We start from the raw sequence: 23,366 nt of genomic DNA, 5'->3' as shown, positions 1-23,366 counted from the left end.
AGTGGTAGAGAAATAACCTTGAGCACAAAAAAAGCTCAGGGACAACACCCAGGCCTTGAGTTCAAGCCCATGACTGACAAAAAGAAAAAGATAAAAAAAGGATACTTATTCTTTGCTCACTGGGTCACCTTACCTCCCTCCCAACAGCCACATGCACCAAAATCCCATGTGGGTAAAGGATTTTCCTCACTCAACTCCGTGCATATCTGTATGTGTGCATGTGTATATTTGCCCATACTGGTACTGAGGCTTGAATTCAGAGCCTAGTCACACTCTCTTAGCTTTTTCACTCAAGGCTGGTACTCTACTACTTAAGCCATACCCACACTTCTGGCTTTTTGCTGGTTACTTGGACAGAAGAGCCTTATGGACTTTCCTTCCCCAGGCTGACTTCAAACTGCAATCCTCAGGTCTCAACCTCCTATGTAGCTAGGATTACAATCATGGGTGCCTGGCTGTCTGTTTATTGAGCACTTACTAGATGCAGACATTGGCACATTACACTCATGATAACAGGACGACCTGAGGTGTTGTATGCAGGGCCCTGGAGCAGATGAAGTAACTTCAGACAGAACACAGAGGGAAAAAGGTTTTGTTTTTGTTTTTCACTATATGGGATTTGAACTCAGGGCTTCTCACTTGCTAGGCAGGGGCTCTATTGCTTGAGCTACACCTCCAGCCTAAGAAGTTCAAAGCTGCGGGGGGGTGGGGGGGATTTGTTTTGGTGGTAGTGAAGCATTTTTGTAAATTTAGTTATTTATAATGGGGCTTGAATTCTGGGCCTGGGCGCTATCCCTCAGCTCTTCAGCTCAAGGCGAGCACTCTACCACTTGAGCTACAGCACCACTTCCAGCTTTTTCTGCTTATGTGCTGCTGAGGAATCGAACCCAGGGCCTCATGCATGCAAGGCAAGTGCTCTACCACTGAGCCACCTTCTCAAGCCCACAAGGCATTTTTAACAGAGATGCTTTCATGCTTATATGTACATTCTACTTGTGGTAAGTGGTACTTGTTTTCATTTTAAAGTTTTCCTTTTGGCTAAATATAAATCTTTGAATAGACTCAATTAAAAAAATATTTATTAAGTCAACAAACACAATACACGGATACTGTAAAAATGGCAAGGGATATGCAAATGACCAACCTTCATGAATGCTGTGGGTCAGACAAATAGAGCATTTTTTTTTTTTTTTAGGTTGCAAGTAATACCTAGCCATTCGAATCAGCTTAGGAAGAGAAGAGATGGTGTCTTGATCAGGGCCTCTCCCAGGACCCTGGGGAGACTACAGGAAAGCCAGCCGGCCCCAAAGCCAAGGGCCTTCTTCCCTGCAGCCCCCATGGGTTTGTTTCACTTTGCTCTGCATACACTCTCAGAGCAGGGTCATTTTCTCCCCTACATTTATGTGTGTGTGTGTGTGTGTGTGTGCCACTCCTGGGGCTGGAACTCGGGGTCTGGGCACTGTCCCTAAGCTTTTGTGCTCGAGGGTAGTGATCTATCACTTGAGCCACAGCTCCACTTCTGGCATTTTTTGATGGTTAACTGAAGATCAGAGTCTCACAGACTTGCCTACCCTAGCTGGCTTTGAATCAAATGCTCAGATCTCAGCCTCCTGAGTAGCTAGGATTACAGGCATGAGCAACCGGTGCCTGGGCTTCTACTACATTCTTGCAGGTGGCCACCCCTATGCACAGACTGACACACAGGTGGACACATTCACATAATTTGTGTCTTTGGGGATGTGTCTGCACACCGCTAATAAGCCCCTTAACCCTAGATGTCCCTCTCTTTTGCTCTTCTCAGATGGTTGAGGAGCTAAGTTCTTAGAAATAGGGAGGCTTGTCGGGCATCAGTGTTCACACCTGTAAGCCTAGCTACTCAGGAGGCTGAGATCTGAGGATTGCAGTTCAAAGCCAGCCCAGGCAGGAAAGTAAGACTCTTATCTCCAATAAACCACCAGAAAAGCAGAAGTGGCACTATGACTCAAGTGGTAGAGTGCTTGTCTTGAGCTGAGGGGCAGAGCTCAGGCCCAGAGTTCAAACCTCATGACCCACAGAGAGAGAGAGAGAGAGAGAGAGAGAGAGAGAGAGAGAGAGAGAGAGAGAGGGAGGGAGGGAGAGGGAGAGAGAGGGAGAGAGAGAGAGAGAGGGAGAGAGAGGGAGAGAGAGAGAGAGGGAGAGAGAGAAGGAGGAAAGGAGGAAAGAAAAGGAGGGAGAGGGAAAGGGAGGGAATGAGCAGTCACCCCAACCACTGGGCATCTGCTGCTCATAACCCCAGGCAATAGATTTTACCTCACAAGTAAGAGGTAGAGAATTGAATGTCCAAGCCCTGAACAAATGACAAAGACCTCAATTTAGGTCTGTGTGACACTAAAGCCATTGGCTAGTCTGGCATACAGGAAAAACATTCCCCAAATTCACGGGGGACACTGGCTGCAAAAGAGAAGATTTCTCAGGAGTATGGGGATCTGAACGCTAGAGAAGAGAACTCTCAGCCCCTGAGGAAAAGCCTGTCGGGCCTTTTAGTCTTAGAACAAGAGAGGAATCTCATTTGAATATAATTGCCAACAATCTCAAGTATGTGGGGCCTGGCATGGTGGCTCACATCTGTAATCCCAGCCATTCAGGAAGCAAAGAGCAGAAGGATTGTAGTTCAAGGCCCCTAAAAAAAGTTAATGAGACTTCATCTCAATAAACAAGCTAGCCATGGTGGTAAGCATCTGTAATAACAGCTACAGGAGAGACAGAGAGACTAATCTTAGTCCTGTGGAAGGCATAGGTAGGAGGCCGACCATCTAAGGCCAAACTCAGACCGAAAGTGTGAGATCTTATCTGCTAAACAACTCAATCAAAACGGGCTGGACAATGGCTCAAGTGGTAGAGTGCTTGCCTAGAGCAAGGCCCTGAGTTCAAATCCCAGAACTAAAAAAATAATAAAAAATAAAACGTCACAAGCAGGTGTCTAGGGACCGTAAAGGGGAACTAACACTTTCCACTTTGGGGCTGTGTATCTACCTATCCCCCTGCATCCTAGAAGCTGGGTTAGGAGGGTCTCCCAAAGACGGAGCAGTCTCCAGGAAGCCTGAGGCACATCCAGCCCAGGGCCTATTACCAGGGAGACGTCTTGGCCTAGACAAACCTAAAATCTACTTTGTACCCCTTTTGCCCCCTAGCAGCGGGGGGCTGCCCTCAGCTCCCTCAGAGCTGCCCCAGGCCAGGGGAGAGGCCTGTGCAGACCAACAGCTGCCTCGAAGGCCAAGTTCCCATCCCTATTGTCAGTCTGTCTGTCTACCTCCCAGACAGCTTGCGGGGTGACCTAAAGATCCCACCAAGCCACCTCCCCGACAATTGTCACCATCACCTTGTGTCTACAGGTGGAAACACGTGGTCTATTCTAGACCCAACTGCTGCCTCCAGATCCTTCCATGAGCCAAGGCAGCAGAGTTCCGCTCCCTACCCAGCATCTCCGCCTAGAGCACTCGGAAGTCATTACCAAAGGCTTAGGCTATGACCCAGTGGGAAGAACTGAGTCAGGCCCCAGCTCTGCTGCTCCTTCTCATTCCAGCAGCTCCGCCAGGCTCAGCTTTAGCAAAGTAGGTGCCCAGTGAAGGAGTACCTCCTACTTCTAGACCTTTCCAGCAGTCTGGTGCAGCCATCAGCCCTGCCTGAACCACCAGCCTGGGCCACTAGAGTCAGGGAAGAAGCGATCACGGCAGACCCCCTCTCTTCTTCCCCCCTACCCCAGGCCCAGTCAGTGACATCCATGGGAGAGAAGATTCCGGGCCTGACCCCAACCATCAGGAACTAATTTTTGAGGGGAACAACAGGCATCTAGTGGAGACTCATGACCACATCGGTGTCCGTGGTGACCCGGGAGCATTTGCGGCTGCTGCGTATGCTGTACAACTTTTGGCTGAGGTGTTTGCGAAACTTCTTGGTGAGGAAGCAGTAGATGATGGGGTCTAAGACACAATTTGTGCTAAGAAGGCAGAGGGTGACCTGATGGGCGTCATTAATGGCCTGATGGAAACTGGTGTAGTAGCCCAATTCAGCCAGGGTCCAGGGCAGCTGTACCATGTGGTGTGGCACAAAGCAGATAATAAAGACCCCCAAGACAGTGCAGACCATCCAGAGCGCGCGGCGCTTGACTTCCGCAGTCCGGTGCTGCTGTACGGGCTGCGCCAGCAGCGTGCGGATGATCACCACATTGCAGGACAGGATGATGAGGAAGACCAGGAAGAAAGCGAACACGATGAAGATGTGGATCACCAGGACTGACACGTTGCCCTTCTCATAGTGCTCAAAGCAGCGGGTGAGGTTTTCTGTGCCGGCCTTATTAGGTACTGAGTTGGTCTCATCCTGGACAAGGTAGTAGGAGGCAGCGGCCAGGATGGCCACCCAGATGACCAGGGACAAAGAGATACCCCGCTTACGAGTGGTGGCCTGAGCTGTCTTGATGGGATGGGTCACCGCCTGGAAGCGATTATAGGTGATCACGCCCAAGAAGGCCACGGAGCAGTAGGTATTGATAAAGAAGAAGCAGCCGGCCACATTGCACAGAAATTTGGGTAGAATCCAGTTTCCTTGGTGGTGATAGTAGATGATCCACAGTGGCAGGGTGATCAAGAAGAGCAGGTCGGCGACTGTGAGGTTCACCATGAAGATCTTGATCTCATTTAGTTTCTTGGAAGGGTAGAGGCGAGCAAAGACCCAGAGCACGTAGCCATTGGCGATCACCCCCAGCACAAAGATGACGCCATAAACGATGGGGAAGAGAGTGTATCGGAACTCGGAATCCACCCGGGAGGAGTCATTTAGCTCCATTGCTCTGGGCTGGAAGGGTCAGTGGGTCATAGCACCCTGGCTGAGCCTAGAAGATCACACATAGATTGTGGTAAATAAGAAGCCAAGGAGAGCCGGGCACAGGTGGCTCATGCCTGTAATTCTAGCTACTCAGGAGGCTGAGACTGGAAAATTGCAGTTCGAAGCCAGCCGAGTCAGGCAAGTCCAAGAAACTCTTATCTCCAATTAACTAGCAAAAAGCCGGAAGTGAAGCTGTGACTCAAGAGGTAGAGCACTGGTCTAGAGTGGAAAAAAGTTAAGGGACTGTGCCCTTCGTTCAAACCCCAATACCAGCATAAAATAATAATATTAATAATAATGAGAGAAATGATAGTATAATTCAGTGGTAAATGCCTAGGGTGCACCAGGCTCTGGGCTTGATCCTCAGTTTCAATAATAATAATAACAACAATAACAATAATAGAAAAAAGACCATTTCAAATTGTGATCAATTTAATATATGAAAATTTAAAATAATCACAGTGAAATCTGAATAGGGCACAATCAAACTGGGCAAGGGGCTTCTCAGAGGAAGTAACAAATGAAACCAGAAACAGCTCTACCATAAAGTCAATTATGCTTAAGTCTCTACCTCCCCCTAGGGCCTACATCTACTATTTGTGACTTAAGTGTCTTCTCTTAGAAGTCAGGCCCTCAAATTGTATTAACTTTAGGGATCTGCACTCCTGTATCTCCCAGGCTAAAAAATCTAAAAAAATGAGGATGGAGATTTAGAGGAAGGGTATTCCAGGTAAAAGATACGATGCACAAAAGTCCTGTAGTGGAAATAGTGCATTATGTTCTCATATAGGGATAAGCTTGTCATACCTGCAGAACTGGCCCTAGATGGTTCCTAGACCATGGTAGAGTTGGCCTTTGGGGTCTGGGTGTGGGTGGCTCACGCCTTTAATCCTAGCTACTCAAGAGCCTGAGATCTGAGGATCACAGTTTAAAGCCTTCCCAGGCAGAAAAGTCCTTGAGAGTCTTTTTTTAATTTTAATTTTTGTCGGTCGTGGGGCTTGAACTCTAGGCCTGGAAGCTGTCCCTGAGCTCTTCAGCTCAAGGCTAGCGCTCTACCACTTGGGCTACAGCACCTCTTCTGGTTTTCTGGTGGTTTATTGGAGATAAGAGTTTCATGGCCTTTCCTGCCTGGGCTGGCTTTGGACTGTTGAGCCTCAGATCTCAGCTTCCTGAGTAGCCAGGATTACAGGCGTGAGCCACTGGTGCCCAACTAGCTAGGAGCTTCTTGAGAGCAGAGAGTGGATGTTTTTCATCTCTTAATTTCCAGGGTCAGGCACTAGGGAACAAATTCAAAAATGGCTAAGTCCAGCCGGGCGCTGGTGGCTCACGCCTGTAATCCTAGCTACTCAGGAGGCTGAGATCTGAGGATCACAGTTCAAAGCCAGCCCGGGCAGGAAAGACTGTGAGACTCCTATCTCCAATAACCACCAGAAAACCGGAAGTGGCACTGTAGCTCAAGTGGTAGAGCGCTCGCCTTGAGCTGAAGAGCTGAGGGACAGAGCCCAGGCCCAGAGTTCAAGCCCCACGACCGACAAAAAAAAAAAAAAAAAAAAAAGGCTAAGTCCCTGACAACCATTCCCAGAAGCCTGGCATGAAGGAAGGATGCCTATATATCTGGAAAAGGCACCCGAGGGTAGAATGGGTGGGAAGAGCAAGGAGGCTTCTGAAGTCACAAAGACCTGGGTTCAGAACTGGATCATTTATTTCCTGTGTGACGTTGAGCAAGTTCACTTCACTTCTCTGAATCCTGTTTCTTCATTTGTAAAACCCTACGGTCCTAACAATGCTCCCAAAGATGAGGCACAAATGGCCAGTCCTTCTTACCCCCATGACCCCTGTTGTTTGGAGCCAGAGGACTTGGACTATGAGTAGCACTGATCCTGAGCTGCCTCTCCCACCAGCTCCAGACTCTGCCTCTGGCCACTGCCAACAAAGCTTTCAAAAGCTCAGGAGAGGATGAGTATTTGAAGGGAGGAGGAGGCTGCTTGGATGGGCACAGTTCCCTGATGGATCAAAGCCGAGGAGCTGGCCCAGGCCCAGCCCTTGGCTGGGGGTGAGGCAGGGCCATAGATATTCATAGAATTAGAGACTTCTGCCCTCTGAGCTCCCACCACTGTCCTATGGAGGGAATGTTCAGTCCCCATCTCCCTTGAGAACGTCCGCAACCCCTGCGGGAGGCTGGAGGGAGAACACTGGCCAGTAGGGGGAGGGACCACTGGCTGGAGGGGCGTGGTCATGGCTTGGTGGGCGGGGCCACTGGTTGGAGACTGAGAGCCAGCAACAGGAGAAAGCATGGAGACTGGATAGGGAAGTTGGGTTCATCAGCAGGCCATCCCCTGACATTTGTAGGGACAGCTGAAATCAGAAGTAGGAATGTCTAAATATTTATAAGCTATAAGTCAGACCTACATGCAAGTCTGGCCACGTGTCCAACCAGCAGCACCTTGCCAACCCCACAAACCCTCAGAGCCTGGGCCAGCAGTTGGGGGTGAGTAGAACGCACACAGGGCCCACATGACCACCTCTTCCTGTAGTCCAAGACTAGCTCACGCCTGGAATCCTAGCACTCAAGAGGTTGAGACACAAGGATTGTAAGTTCAAAGCCAGCCTGGGCAAGACTTTATCTCAAAAACACAAAAACAAACCACAAAATATGTCTGGTCTATAGTGAGAGTTCAGTGAGTATTGGCTACTGTTAATATTACTCCTCTCCCCCCGGGAAAATCAGGGGTGCCACCCGGGTGCCCGTAGCACAATGCCTCACCCAGCATCGAAGCCAGGGACAGCGCCCAGACCCAGAGTTCAAGACCCAGGACTGGCAAACAAAAGACAAAAAAAGGCCAGGTGCTGGTGGCTCACGCCTGTAATCCTAGCTACTCAGGAGGCTGAGATCTGAGGATCGCGGTTCAAAGCCAGCCCGGGCAGGAGAGACTGTGAGACTCCTATCTCCAATAAACCACCAGAAAACCGGAAGTGGCGCTGTAGCTCAAGTGGTAGAACGCTCGCCTTGAGCTGAAGAGCTGAGGGACAGCGCCCAGGCCCAGTGTTCAAGCCCCACGGCCGACCAAAAAAAAAAGACAAAAAAACCTGCCAGCAATTTACCTCTGAGCTACACCCCCAGCCCACTTCTCCCCTCCCGGAGACAAGGTATCAGCAAATCACTAATGCCCATTACAGGACTTCCTTCACAGCAAATACACAAGAAATGTACACTGAGTAGATAAATTAGCCTCACCCAGCAACTGAGAGCTGGAGTCCTGAGAGCTAGCCCATTTTCCTCACCTATAAATATAATGGGAAAAGTATCATCACTGACCTCACAGGATAGACCTGAGACAGATAAACCTCTAAAGTACTTGGCATGCAGTAGCTGATCAATAAATGTTATCTCCTATTCTTTAAAAAAAATGTTATTATAAAGGTGATGTACAGAGGGGTTTCAGTTACATAAGTCAGGTAGAGTACATTTCTTTGTGGACAATGTCAACCCCTTTCCTTGCTTTCCCCCAGTTTTTCCCTCCTATCCACATCTATAAGTTGTGTAGTTCATTTTTTTTTTTTTTTTTTTTTTGGTCCGGTCGTGGGGCCTGAACTCTGGGCCTGGGCGCTGTCCCTCAGCTCTTCAGCTCAAGGCTAGCGCTCTACCACTTGAGCCACAGCGCCACTTCTGGCTTTTTTTTTTTCTTTTTGCTTATGTGTTACTGAGGAATCGAACCGAGGGCCTCAGGCATGCAAGGCAAGCGCTCTACCACTGAGCCACCTTCCCAGCCCTTGTGTAGTTCATTTTTATCTCCTATTTTGACGCTTGTGGTTTCCCATTTGTGCCACACACTCTTGAGATCCCTCATCCAGCCAGGCACCTGTTGCTCATGCCTGTAATCCTAGCTACTCTCAGGAGGAGATCTGAGGATTGCAGTTTAAAGCAAGTGCAGGCAGATAAATCCAAGAAACAACTCCAACTAAACAACATAAAGCTGGAAGTGGAGCTGTGGCTCCAGTGACAGAGTACTAGCCTTGATCTGAAAACGCTAATCAAGAATATGAAGCCCTAGGGCTGGGAAGGTGGCTCAGTGGTAGAGCGCTTGCCTTGCATGCTCGAGGCCCTGGGTTCGATTCCTCAGCACCACATAAGCAAAAAGAAAAAAGCCGGAAGTGGCGCTGTGGCTCAAGTGGTAGAGCGCTAGCCTTGAGCTGAAGAGCTGAGGGACAGCGCCCAGGCCCAGAGTTCAGGCTCCACGACCGGACCCAAAAAAAAAAAAAAAGAATATGAAGCCCTGCCGGGCGCTGGTGGCTCACGCCTGTAATCCTAGCTACTCAGGAGGCTGAGATCTGAGGATCGTGGTTCAAAGCCAGCCTGGGCAGGAGAGACCGTGAGACTCCTATCTCCAATAAACCACCAGAAAACTGGAAGTGGTGCTGTAGCTCAAGTGGTAGAGTGTTCGCCTTGAGCTGAAGAGCTGAGGGACAGCGCCCAGGCCCAGAGTTCAAGCCCCACGACCGACAAAAAAAAAAAAAAAGAATATGAAGCCCTTAGTTCAAGTCCTAGTACTGGCATGCGTGCGCCACCCCCACCCCACACAATCATCATATACTAGGTTCATTACTATTTCACCTAGATGGGAGAGGAACTGATGGACAAACAAAGGGAGCTGGTAACCTGTCCTTGGGGGAATTCTGCAAGGTCACCCACAGTTGCCAGTATAGAATCCATCACCATGCTGGTCATATTCATTGATGCGTGAATGGAACCCTTTGGGGAGACTCTAGTGCCCCCAGAAATGAGGTTGGCTTGAGATCAGAGCTCCCCAGTTTTCCTCATCACCGGGAACTCTACCTTGCCCCCTGATATGTATATTATACTGATGGACCCGAGGCATCCCCTGTGGTTGGGCCTGGGCAGGGGAGGAATGAGGAGCACCTGCTTCTCAGGGCCTCCCTGCCCCGGCACTGGCACGGGCCTCTGCTCTACCAGGAACTGCATGGACTTCTTCCCTACTTGGGAGCCCTGGGTCCTGCCGGTGCCCTGGAAGGCAGCCCAGGGCCCGGCCCAGGGGAGGACATAGGACCTCAGACACTGGCCCTGGAGCCAGTACCCTTGGCTCTGGTCCTGGCTCTGCTTCTTTCCAGCTCCTTGGTTCACCCGACTCCTTTCCCTCATCTGGAAAGCGGTGACAACAAAACCTTCCCCACAAGTGGCATTGCGAGATCTTCTCCTAATCCCACCACAAATAACAAGGCAGTTGTAGGAACAGATGGGATATTGCATGTGGTGGCTGATGAATGGAGCAGGTGAGCTCCAGTTCTTGCTTTTTTTTTTTGTCAGTTGTGGGGCCTGAACTCTGGGCGTGGGTGCTGCCCCTCAGCTCTTCAGCTCAAGGCGAGTGCTCTACCGCTTGAGCCACAGCACCACTTCCAGTTTTCTAGTGGTTAATTGGAGATAAGAGTCTCACAGACTTTCCTGCCTGGGCTGGCTTTGAACCTCGATCCTCAGATCTCAGCCTCCTGAGGAGCTAGAATTACAGGTGTGAGCCACCAGCTCCCAGCTGAGCTCTAGTTCTTTTTTGGGGGGGGGGGGCGGGGGGGGGAGGGTTCGGTCGTGGGCCTGAACTCTGGGACTGGGCACTGTACCTCAGCTCTTCAGCTCAAGGCTAGCGCTCTACCACTTGAGCCACAGCACTACTTCTGGTTTTTTTTCTTTTTGCTTCTGTGGTGCTAAGGAATCAAACCCAGGGCCTCATGCATGCAAGGCAAGTGCTCTGCCACTGAGCCATCTTCCCAGTCCATGCTCCAGTTCTTAAGGGACCTTGGTCCCCAGCAGCCTGGGGCGTGGCCTGGATCCTGAGGGCGTGGGATATGGCTGTTGCCTCAAGCTGTCACTGGAAGGGGAGGAACTTCCTAGGAATCGAGGTGCTACCCCTTTTTCATCTCTAATTTGGACATGATCACATCTTTCAGAGTGCTGGTAGGTGTTTCATGTCAGTACTGAGACTTGAACTCAGGGCCTTGAACTCTCCTTTAGCTTTATCCCTTAAGGCTGGCACTTCGCCTCTTGAGCCACCCTCTATTTCAGGTTTCTTGCTGGTTCATTGGAGATAAGAATCTCACTGATGGGCTGGGAAGGTGGCTCAGTGGTAGAGCACTTGCCTTGCCTGCATGAGGCCCTGGGTTCGATTCCTCAGCACCACATAAGCAAAAAGAAAAAAAAGCCGGAAGTGGCGCTGTGGCTCAAGTGGTAGAGCGCTAGCCTTGAGCTGAAGAGCTGAGGGACAGCGCCCAGGCCCAGAGTTCAGGCCCCACGACTGGACCCCCCCCCAAAAAAAAAAACAAGTCTCACTGATGAGTCTGCAAGGGCTGGTTTCAAACTGGGAACTACAAACCTTGGCCTCCTGAGGAGCTAGGATTACAGGTATGAGCCACCAGGTCCAGTTCTGTTCTGTGGGTGTGATTGGTATTGTTACAATGAACCCAGGGCCATTTGGGGGTCACATGGCCTTGGGACTGTGTGATGGCCTGACAGCAAGCTCAAAGCCTGTCATCAGAGTGGCCAGCAAGCGGCCTCTGATTGACCAGACAACAGATTACCATTGAGTGCAGGGTTCAAGCCAAGTACCAGTGGCTCGCGCCTATAAGCCTAACTACTCAGGCAGCTGAGACTTAAGGATCATGGTTCAAAGCCAGCCTGGGCAGGAAAGTCATTCATCTGCAAGTAACCACCAATTAACCTGAAGTTAGAGCTGTAGCTCTAGCATTAGCCTTGAGTGAAAAAACTCAGGGACAGTGCTCAGGCCCTGAGTTGAAGCCCCATGACTGACAGAAACAAAAGAAGAAAAAAAAGTCAGGGTTTGGGGCTGGGAAGGTGGCTCAGTGGTAGAGCGCTTGCCTTGCATGGATGAGGCCCTGGGTTCGATTCCTCAGCACCACATAAGCAAAAAAGAAAAAAGCCAGAAGTGGCGCTGTGGCTCAAGTGGTAGAGCGCTAGCCTTGAGCTGAAAAGCTGAGGGACAGTGCCCAGGCCCAGAGTTCAGGCCCCACGACCGGACCAAAAAAAAAAAAGTCAGGGGTCACACTGGTGACAGTGAAGCCATCCTCCCCACAGCCCCCAGAAAATGCTCCTCGAGAGTCACTGCAGCTTACACGAGAAGCCTGGCTAGAGGCTGCAGAGCTAAGAAATGAGGCTGGAAACTACAAGCCCTTATAGACAAACACGTGAGACCCTGGCTCCAACAACCAGAAGAACCCTGAGGTAGAGCTGTGGCTCAAGTAGTACCAGGCTTGAAGAGAAAAGCTAAGGGACAGTGCCTAGGTAGAAAAAGAGAGAGAGACAGAGAGAGAGAGACAGAGAGAGACAGAGAGACAGACAGAGACAGAGAGAGAGAGAAAGAGAAAGAGAGAGACTGGCACAATTTCTTTTACATACTTCCCACATGAGCCAAGTGAATTCAACTCTAACACTTGGGCATTGAGGGGCTCTCTGCTATCGAACTAAGGGAGTGAGGAGGGTGCTCTTTCCCCAGGTATTCTGCCTTACACTCTCTCTCTCTCTTTCTCTCTCTCTCTCTCTCTCTCTCTCTCTCTCTCTCTCTCTCTCTCTCTCTCTCTCTCTCTCACACACACACACACACACACACACACACACACGTGTGCGTGCACCTGGCTCTAGTTCCCCATCCTTCTCAGCTGTCTTTGCCTGTGACGCTGCCTCAGGGGGCGGGGGGGGGGGGGAGAGGGGAGTGACACCCACACGCATTGTGTGTGTGTGTGTGTGTGTGTGTGTGCATGTAGAAACAGAGGCTTCTCCGCTCTCATCAAGCTGCTGAGGACATTGACTCAAGAGAGGCTGATAGGAGAGGCCGGTATGCAGGGCCCAGCATTGCCCTCCAGCCCTGGCTCCACGCCCATCCCCTGAAGTGTTCCGAGGCCACCTTAGCTCTTGCCTTTCCTGGGTCCACTTCTCCACTCACTAGGCGGTTCCCAGTACAGAAAAGGAAAGTGTCCTGCCCCCCCCAAAATAAGAACAGCCTCCTCTCCAATAGAGCCAGCGGTGGGAGAGGTCTCAGAACTAACTGACGATAGCCCTGTCTCTGATCAGGCCCCTCCCACCCCAACACTACTCGGACCTGGGGGTACATTTTGTTAATGCCGTGGACTGCAGATCCTTCACGGAACACACCAGAAATAGAGGTGTGGCTTCAAGTGGTAGAGCACTAGCTTTGAATGAACTAAAAGACAGTGCCCAGGCCAAGAGTTCAAGCCCCAGTACTGGCACACAAAAAAAGGAAAAGGAAGAAAGAGGAATGAGAAAGGAAGGAAGGAAGGAAGGAATTACTGTGCATTAGTACCATGCTGCTTGTGTTGATACACCATTTTACTATGAACAAAACACTTCCCACCCAGCCTCTTCCTTCATCCTCCTACAGACCCACAAGGCAAGGATTGTTTTATTTTTGTGTGTGTCAGTCCTTGGTCTTAAACTCAAGACCAGGGCACTGTCCCTGAGCTTTTTTTCTTAAGGCTAGTGCTCTACTACTTGAGCCATAGCTCCATGTCTGGCTTTTTGGTGGTTCATTGGAGATAAGAGATCATGGACTTTCCTACCCAGGTTGGCTTTGAACTGGGATCTCAGACTCCTGATTAGCGAGGATTACAGGCATGAGACACCACCACCCTGCTAGGTCAATTTTTTTTTTTTGGGGGGGGGGTCCAGTCATGGGGCCTGAACTCTGGGCCTGGGCGCTGTCCCTCAGCTCTTCAGCTCAAGGCTAGCACTCTACCACTTGAGCCACAGCGCCACTTCCAGCTTTTTTCTTTTTTCTTATGTGGTGCTGAGGAATCGAACCCAGGGTCTCAGGCATGCAAGGCAAGCTCTCTACCACTGAGCCACCTTCCCAGCCCTAGGTCAGTATTTTAATTCCAAGTCAACAAAGGAGAAACGTGAGATTCCTGACTTACCCAAGGTCCCAGGCTTATAGGCAAGAGAGAAAACCAAAACAACCCTAGTAAGCCAAGCCTGTAAGCCCAGCACACAGGAAAGTAAGGCAGGAGGGTCTCAAGTTCAAAGCCAACCTGGTCTGCAGAATGAGATCTTGTCTCGAAATAAACAACAAAACCTGCTGTCCTGCGGGCCCAGGGCCAGCGGCTCCAGCACTGACTTCTTTCCCTGTTGGGTCACCCATCTGTTAACAGAGATAAGGACATCTCATCTCTGACAGTCCCCTTGCTCAGCTTCCGTACACAGGTGTTCAGCACATGGAGCACAGCCACAGCTAAAGCATCGAGTCAGAGCTGCTTGGTGCTTGCAGGGGGCATGCTGGGTCCTCCTTCACTTTTCACAGGTGAGCCAGTACCTGGCCAGTGGCTCCAATTCAGCAGCCCTACACACCTAACTTCCTGCCAGTGAAGGCCAGAGAGAAGGGCAGACTGGGCTTTGTCCCCAGCTGCAGATATTATGGGGACACTGGTTGTGGACCTCATTCTTTGTGCTAATAACTTGGTTCATTCCCCATCCTCCGGGACCCGCAGCTAGTGAGTTCCTAAGTACCCTTGACCACCCCCACAGTCCTGCTGGAGAGCTAGCATTATCCTATTCAACTCTTTAGGAAACTGCACAGAGAGGGAGCTCAGCTTACCCAAAATCACACAGCTAGTAGGGCAGATGGCAGTAATCCCTGGGAGCTAAGAGGTCGTTTTTCATCCCTCCTATGGCCTCTCGGGTAGCCTCTGCGGGTCCCCCAGCACTGCCTTGGCCTCAGAACCCAAGAGAGGTGCTGGGCTCCCTGGCAAACTTGGTCACCAGATAGTCTTTCTGACAATGAGACTGGGCCCAAGAAAGGTGCCAGAAAGTTCCTTAAAAACAAAACCACAGGGGCTGGGAAGGTGGCTCAGTGCCTAGCATGCATGAGGCCCTGGGTTTGATTCCTTAGTACCACACAAGCAGAAAAGGCCAGAAGTGGCGCTGTGGCTCAAGTGGTAGAGCGCTAGCCTTGAGCTGAAGAGCTGAGGGACAGCGCCCAGGCCCAGAGTTCAGGCCCCACAACCAACAAAAAAAATAAATAAAAAACAAAAAAACAAAAACCACAAGTGAGCACCAGTGGCTCACCCCTGTCATCCTAGCTACTCAGAAGGCTGAGATCAAAGGATCATGGTTCAAAGCCAGCCCGGGACGAAAGTTGTGAGACTCTTATCTCCAATGAACCACCAGAAAACCAGAAGTGGTGCTGTGGCTCAAGTGGTAGAGCCGAGGGACAGTGCCTAGGCCCAGAGTTCAAGCCCCACAACCAATCAAAAAAACCCCAAAACACCCTCTAGCTGAGACTCAGCCTGGGGGCATCTGTATAAGCTCCCCCTTGCCAGCCATGGCTGGGACCCCCCCCTTACCTGGCTCAGCAGCGGGGTCTGGGTGTCCCTCCACGCCTGGGTCCCAGCCCTAGCTTCCGCGCCTGTGTCTGGCAATTGCAGAAGTGAGAAAACAGTGTATCACTGCCAAGTCACCCGGGGAGGAAACGCAGTGACCGGGGCGGGGTGCGGGGGGACCCCCTCCAGCGGATGCTACAGGAACCTCCAAGCAGAGCCCAGCTCTGGAAACTGTGCAGGGGAGAAGTGGGAGGGGGTGTGGGTAGTGGCTGTAGGGAGAGAGAAAGCTGGAAAGTTCCAGAAGGTATACTCAGGATGGACACCACACCAGAGAGAAGTAATGAGTGGCCAAGATGAGTCAGTGGTGTTGGGAGGAGGGCGGGAGGGAGGGAGAAAGGAGAGGAGAGGGCGGGGAGAGAGATGGAGGGAAAACCCTGATGGATGGGAACTGGGGGTACAGCATGAGAGAAACGAGGAACCCAAGAGATCAGAGGTGCCAGAGGGATGTGGGGGGCGGGCAGCCTGTGGCCTGTGTGTCTGCAGGTGGGGGGGACAGAGGGGAGAGGAGGAGGGGAGGAAAGGGAGCGGCCACTGCCTGGCAGGAGGTAGCTGTGGTCATCAGCGTGGCTGGGCAGAGCATCCTGGGCAGAGCAACCCTGGGATCAGAGCTGTGGGGCTCAGGGAAGGAGGCGGGGGGCTTCTCCATGTCTGAACTGGACTTGGGCAATGGTGAGTTCAGGAGTGCGGGAGAACAGGCAAAGGGGTGAGCACAGGTGAATCTGAGGGGGAGGAGGGGGAGTTGAATGAGGACTTCTATGTGCACAAGGGAAGAAAAGAGGTAAGCCAGGGCTCCTTGCCTTGGTTTCAACCAACCAACCCACACTTCCTGAGCAGCCCTGTGTAGATACTGTCTAAGGAAAAGCCCCCCAAGCTTTACTGATTTAACCTCTTCCCACACAGAAAGGAAAGCTGAATCTCATCAATCCTCCAACAAGGCAGGGACAAAGCAGAGCCAGGCCAGGCACTGGTGGCACACACCTGTAATCCTAACTACTCAGGAGGCTGAGATCTGAGGATTGTGGTTCAAAGCTAGCCCGGGCAGGAAAGACTATAAGACTCTCATCTCCACTAAAACCACCAGAAAACCAGAAGTGGCACTGTGACTCAAATGGTAGAGTGCTAGCCTTGAGCTGAAGAGCTGAGGGACAGCCCTGGGCCCAGAGTTCAAGCTCCACGACCAAAATACACACAGAAAGAAAGCAGAGCCAGGAATGAGGGCTCCTGGCTCCTTAGTCACAGCCCAGCCTCAGTTCCACCTTGGATGTCCAGGACATCCGTTCTTGCTGCCCAGGCCCCAGTGCTGCCCTTTAGCAAAGCCAAAATGACTCCCAGAAGTCAGAGTGCCTTCAACATGTGATTCAGCCCTGAAGAAGTCCAGCCCAAAATCTGCCCCTCAACTATCACACCCAGGCACACTCAAAGCACTTGTGCATATTACCTTTACACTCTTGCTCTTTCAGAGCACACACATTCATATGTATGTACCAAGTACACTCAAATTCTCTCTCTCTCTCTCTCTCTGTTGGTTTAAGATCCAGGCTGACCCTAGATGGGCTCATGGTGGAGTGCTTGCCTCGTGTACACAACGCCCTGGGTTTGATTTTCACAAGAGAAACAGAATCAACCTTAGTTTCTTCATTTGTAAAATAATCATCATAGGAGCTTGGAAGGTAGCTCAGTGGTAGTAGAGTCCTTTCCTGGCATGCATGAGGACCTGGGCTCCATTCCTCAGCACCACATAAGCAGAAAAAGCCGGAAGTGGCACTGTGGCTCAAGTGGTAGAGCACTAGCCTTGAGCTGAAAAGCTCAGGGACAATGCGAGGCCCAGTGTTCAGGCCCCACTACCGACCAAAAAAAGAAAAAAAAAATCATCATAGCTAGGTGTCAGCAATTCACACCTGTAATCTTAGCTACTCAGAAGGTAAGATTTGAGGATCAAGGTTCAAAACCGGCCTGGGCAGGAGAAGTCTGTGAGACTCTTATCTCCAGTTAATCACAGAAAAGGTCAGAAGTGGCACTGTGGTTCAAATAGGTAGAGTGCTAGCCTTGAGCAAAAAAGAGCAAAAGGGAGAGCACTTAGGCCCAGACCTACTAAGTGGCAGTTGTTACCCGTGTGCACATAAAGGGCTATTGTAAAACTGACCAAGCCACAGAGTCCTGGATTTTTTTTTCCTTTGTGAGAAGCAACCTCAGGGTGTTATGCCCATCTATACCCAGCCTAGATCTTGAACCAGATGTCCTAGGGTGTATATGTGTTTTTGTGTGTGCTCTATCACTCGAGCCATGCCTCAAGTCTAGCTTCTTGCTAGTTCCTTTGGAGATGAGAGTCTTTTACTAGAGCCTTGAGCGTGCTGGGCATGTGTTTTACCACTGAGCTACACCCCTCACCCTCTTCTTTTGCTGCAGTATTTTTTTTCCTTGCCAGTCCTGGGGCCTGAACTCAGGGCCGAGGCACTGTCCTTGAGCTTCTTTTTGCTTAAGGTTAGCACTCTACAATTTGAGGCATAGCACCACTTCCAGCTTTTTTTGTTTATGTGGTACTGAGGAATTAAACCCAAGGCTTCACACATAAAAGGCAAGCAAGCACTCTACCACTAGGCCACATTCCAGCCTTGATGTACTATTATAAAGTAAATATGTATTATTTCATCCCTAAAGATTTCCATATAGAGAGATATTATCTTACCACAACACCACTATCACTTAATAGAATTAATACTAATGCATTGGATTCATTTAAGATCCTATCCATATTCCAATTTCACAAAATTTCTCAAACTTGTCTCCCCAGCCCACCTCCCTTTTCCACCCCAGACGTCCCTGGAGGCTGACTGTATGGGCTACATAAATGTTCTCTTGCATCTGGTTGGCTCTGACAGCCCAAAGCACTGGTGAAACATGGCAGGAAGGAAGAAGAAGAAGAGAGAGAGAGGAATCTTCATTCCCTGCCAGGTCACTGAGGATAAACCCAGGCCACAGTTCCTGTCACATGGTCCTCCCCTGACCGCCACCCTATTCCTTTGAGTTCTATGACCCTGCTTGAGGGTACAGGGAGAGGAAGGGACGTGGGAGGAAGGGAGGGAGGGAGACAGTTTGGGAGGGAAAGGGAAAAAGGAGGGCACAGAGATGAACAGTAGTATAGCCAAATATTGGTAATTCTGGACTGTGGGACGGTATTGCTCTAGGCTGAAGAGTGCCCTCAATGGTAGTAGGTCCAGTCAGGCCCTGGTGGCTCACGCCTGTAATCCTAGCTACTCAGAAGTCTGAGATCTGAGGATTGCAGTTCAAAGCCAGCCTGGGCAGGAAAGTCCATGAGATTCATATCTCCAATTAACCACCAGAAAACTGGAAGTGGCCCTGTGGCTCAAGTGGTAGAGTGCATGCCTTGAACTGAAGAGCTGAGGGACAGCGCCCAGGCCCAGAGTTCAAGCCCCACAACCAACCAAAAAAAAAAAAAAATAGTGTATTTAGCCGGGCGCCAGTGGCTCACGCCTGTAATCCTAGCTACTCAGGAGGCTGAGATCTGAGGATCTCGGTTCAAAGCCAGCCCGGGCAGGAAAGACTGTGAGACTCCTATCTCTAATAAACCACCAGAAAACCGGAAGTGGCGCTGTAGCTCAAGTGGTAGAGCACTTGCCTTGAGATGAAGAGCTGAGGGACAGCACCTAGACCCAGAGTTCAAGCCCCAAAACCGACAAAAAAAAAAAAAAATAGTGTGTTTGTGCACACTCGTAACTCACAAAGAGAAATATTCTATTTCAGTCACCACTTTAGATGATAGGTCAACAAACTCGATAATAGGGCATATTACTGCAAGCAGACAGCCTGGTTTCTTCAAGTCAGTTCTAAGAGAGAAGAAACACAAAGAGAAAAACTATAGGCTAAATGAGAATGAGGAGCTGGTTGCTTGGTGGCTCATACCTGTAATCCTAGCTACTCAAAAGTCTGAGATCTGGGTGGGGCACTGGCCGGGAATGCCTATAAACCTAGCCTCTCAGGAAGCTATTTGAGGATCATAGTTCAAAGTCAGCAGGAAAATCCATGAGATTCTTTTTTTTTTTTTGTGCAAGTCCTGGGGTTTGAACTCAGGGCTTGGGCACTGTCCCTGAGCTTCTTTTACTCAAAGCTAGAACTCTACCACTTGAGCCACAGCACCACTTTTTCTGTTTATGTGATACTAAGGAATCAAATACAGGGCTTCACGCTTGCTAGGTAAGCACTCTACCACTAAGCTACGTTTTCAGCCCCTCCCTCTATGTGGTTATCTCCAATTAGCCAGGACAGCACCCAGGCTCTGAGTTTAAGCTTCAGGACTGGAAAAAAATTACAAAGGGACATAATCTCACCTGGGAAACTATGAAATGACAGGCAAGGAGCTACAGTCACCGTGAAGATACCAATGGCAAAGATTCATGCAAAAGTTGGAAGAAGCTTGTAAAAATTTGAAATTTGAGCTGTGACTCATAACCCAGGAAGCTGAGATTTAAAGGTCCATGGTTCAAAGCCAACCTGCTAGAAAGTCCATGAGACTTTCATTTCCAATAAATTACTTAAAAAAAAAAAAAGAGCTGGAAGTAATTCTGTGGCTCAAGTAGTGGTAGAGCACTTACCTTGAGCAAAAGAAGCTCCGGGATAGTGCCTAGGTCCAGAGTTCAAGCCCCATGACTGACCAAGAAAATAAATAAATAACAAACACCAGCCCTGAGTGAAGAAGCTAAGGGAAAGTGTGTGGCCCTGGGTTCAATCACCAACACCGAATAAATAAATAACAAATCGATGAATTCCTTCCAATTTAATTAAGAAAGTCAGCTGTTCCACTAAAATCCCAAGAGAACTTTCCCAAGAAACTTGACCACCTGACCCGAACATCCCAAATGAAAAGGCAAAGCTCAGAAGCGGCTCTCTGGCTCAAATGGTAGGGCGCTAGCCCTGAACACACAAAAAAAGCTCAAGGCCGGGTGCTGGTGGCTCACGCCTGTAATCCTAGCTACTCAGGAGGCTGAGATCTGAGGATCGCCGTTCAAAGCCAGCCTGGGCAGGAGAAACCGTGAGACTCCTATCTCCAATAAACCACCAGAAAACCGGAAGTGGCGCTGTAGCTCAAGTGGTAGAGCGCTCGCCTTAAGCTGAAGAGCTGAGGGACAGCGCCCAGGCCCAGAGTTCAAGCCCCACGACCGACAAAAAAAAAAAAAAAAAAGCTCAAGGACAGCGCTCAGGCCCTGAGTTCAAACCCCACAACTGACAAGAAAAAAAAAAGAAAAGAAAGGACATGCTCCTAGAAGAGCCAGTCAAGGTGTGAAGAAGGATGCGGTTGTGGCAGGACACTCCCTCCCTCCCTCACATACCAAGCACACAGGGAGAAACACAACAGAAACCTCTGGAACAGGGTTCTGTGACAGTGAGGCTAGTGTCACTGACCAGGCCCTGTCCCTCCCTGCCCTGCCCACCTGAGCAGAGCACCTGAAGCCCTCACAGAGGCAGCCAGGCAAAGCAGAGGAGCCTGAGGCCCCCACCCAGGCCACCAGCCTCTTACCTGAGCAGTGGTAAAGATGCGAGTCCAGGAGGTGATGCGGTTTCTCCGGGTAGTGGACCTCTGTGCACGTTGCCTGGACGGCTGCCCAGAATGCTCAGGTAGGGAGTGAGGAGGAAGCAGGAAACAGGCCCAGACCTAAGTGTGTGACTCACTTCATTCTACCCTCCAATCCAGCAGGACGCATTAGTAGCTGGGTATCTGCTGGGTGTGCAGGTCGCCTCAGGAAGCCAGTTCCTCAGTTGGGCTGCAACCTTAGGGTCACCAGGAATACTCATACGCAACCGGGAGTCTACACATGGCTCAGCCAACAACACTGGGCTGGGCCCAGCTGAGGCGGAGCCCAGGAGGAAGGCTGGGCCTGGAGTGACAGAGCAGGGAAGAACTGGGTCTCTGGGCTGAGGGCAAAAAGAACTTGGCCTACAGAAAGTTCCAGGAACTGTTAGCGCCCTGAGCTTCCCTGGATACATCCATATATCAGGGCATTTCATGGTTAAAAATAAAAAAGCTGAGTGCCTGTGGCTCATGCCTGTAATCCTAGCTACTCAGGAGGCTGAGATCTGAGGATCGAGGTTCAAAGCCAGTCCGGGCAGGAAAAGTCCCTGAGACTTCCAGAAAACTGGAAGTGGCGCTGTGGCTCAACTGGTAGAGCTCTACCATTGAGCTGAAGAGCTGAGGGACAGCGCCCAGGCCCAGAGTTCAAGCCCCATGACCGACCAAAAAAAAAAGAAAAAAAGACTCAAAGCTGCTTTCAGAAGACACTGGCGTGTGAGGGACATCAGAGGACCCCAGAGGGGCCCATGGAGGACCAGAGTCTAAAAGATGCCACAGCCTTGTCCCCAGGTGTCCCAACTAAGAAAAGGACAGCCCTGGCTCTAGGGATGCCCAGGATGTGGGGAAATGAAGTTCTGCCTTCCAGAGCGCTTACCCCACAGCCTCCTGTCACGAGGTGTGGACACCAAAGCAAAGGCCTACAATCCTGCAAAGCCTACTCTCCTGGAGCTCCAGCTTTTCTTATTTTGCATCAAAAGTTACCTCAAAGCCGGGCACTGGTGGCTCATATCTGTAATTCTAGCTACTCAGGAGGTTGAGATCTGAGGATCATGGTTCAAAGCCAGCCCAGGCAGGAAAGTGAGACTCTTATCTCCAATAAACCACCAGAAAACGAAGTGGCGCTGTGGCTCAAGCGGTAGAGTGTTGGCCTTGAGCTGAAGAGCTGAGGGACAGCGCCCAGGCCCAGAGTTCAAGTCACACTACCAACAACAACAACAAAGTTACCTCAATCAACAGCTCCTCACAAAAACACACCTGACCCAGCTTAGCAGGGAGTGACAGAGTCACAGGGAAAGAACCGGGCAGACATTATTTTTGTTGTTGGTGGTGGTGGTGGTCCTAGGGCCTACCACTTGAGCCATAGTACCACTTCCGGCTTTTTCTGCTTATGTGGTGCTGAAGAATCGAACCCAGGGCTTCATGCACACAATGCAAGCACTCTACCACTGAGCCACCTTCCCAGCCCCTCTTCTTTGTTGTTGTTGGTACTCTGGGCCTGGGTGCTGCCCCTCAGCTTTTCAGCTCAAGGGGAGAGCTCTACCACTTGAGCCACAGTGGGTAGACATTCTTTAGGGTCCTTTAGTTGGCCTGGGATTTGTTTTTTTGTTTTTGTTGTTTTTTTTTGGGGGGGGAGGGGGTCTGGTCATGGGGCCTGAACTCTGGGCCTGGGCACTGTCCCTCAGCTCTTCAGCTCAAGGCTAGCGCTCTACCACTTGAGCCACAGAGCCACTTCCGGCTTTTTTCTTTTTGCTTATGTGGTGCTGAGGAATAGAACCCAGGGCCTCAGGCATGCAAGGCAAGCGCTCTACCACTGAGCCACCTTCCCAGCTCCATGGGGATTTGGGTTTTTTTGCCAATACACAGAATCTCTAGACTTCATGGGAGGTTTCTTTAACCTTCTTTTACTAAAGAAAAGACAGCTAAAATGTAGAGAAGAGATAACTGTCAGGTGACTCCATGCCCCTGCCCCCACCCCCATGCACAGTCTCATTCCTCAGCAGCTTTGGAGAGCCCTAAGACCTCAGTTCCATTGGTGGGGAGCCCTGAAGACCTCCAGCAAGGGAGCAGATGAGCTAAAGAGGTGGAGAATGCTGAGGGACAGGTCCTGCTTCTAGGAGGTTCTATCCTGGAGCAAGCCCAGACTCATTTGCCACTTCCTTCTCCGTTCCCTGGGCAACTTAAGAGAGAGAGAGAGAGAGAGAGTATGTGTGTGTGTTGTCCTGCCAAACGTATCCATACTCAGTGTTCTGTTTGTTTTTTTGGGTCCGTGGGGCCTGAACTCTGGGCCTAGGCGCTGTCCCTCAGCTCTTCAGCTCAAGGCTAGTGCTCTACCACTTGAGTTACAGCGCCACTTCCGGCTTTTTTCTTTTTTGCTTATACCGATACTCAGTGTTCTATCTTTCTATCTATCTGTCTGTCTATCTATCTATCTATCCATTTATTTATGGCCATGGGGCCTGAACTCCAGAGCCTGGGCACTGTTTCTGAGCTTCTTTGTGCTCAAGGCTAGCTT

The 23,366-nt window shown here is 50.4% G+C and overlaps 1 protein-coding gene across 1 annotated transcript; it reads right to left on the bottom strand.

Annotated features, from left to right (window-relative positions):
- Positions 1-760: 760 nt before the first annotated feature.
- Positions 761-20,854, bottom strand: Ptafr (platelet activating factor receptor). Its single transcript, XM_070037499.1, has 3 exons — positions 20,804-20,854; positions 15,235-15,302; positions 761-4,867 (listed from the first exon to the last, which is right to left on the bottom strand). The coding sequence occupies exon 3, from the start codon at positions 4,819-4,821 to the stop codon at positions 3,829-3,831; it is 993 nt and encodes a 330-aa protein (XP_069893600.1). The 5' UTR covers positions 4,822-4,867; positions 15,235-15,302; positions 20,804-20,854; the 3' UTR covers positions 761-3,828.
- Between the last annotated feature and the right edge of the window lie 2,512 nt (positions 20,855-23,366).

The sequence above is a fragment of the Dipodomys merriami genome, unplaced genomic scaffold (genome assembly GCF_024711535.1).
Source record: "Dipodomys merriami isolate MVZ:Mamm:240054 unplaced genomic scaffold, mDipMer1.0.p SCAF_28, whole genome shotgun sequence".
Lineage (NCBI taxonomy): Eukaryota > Metazoa > Chordata > Mammalia > Rodentia > Heteromyidae > Dipodomys > Dipodomys merriami.
This window is presented reverse-complemented; position numbering and strand designations above follow the sequence as displayed.

Excerpts from the sequence above, each read along its gene's own strand:
- Ptafr (XM_070037499.1), bottom strand. The coding sequence starts at position 4,821 with ATGGAGCTAAATGACTCCTCCCGGGTGGATTCCGAGTTCCGATACACT.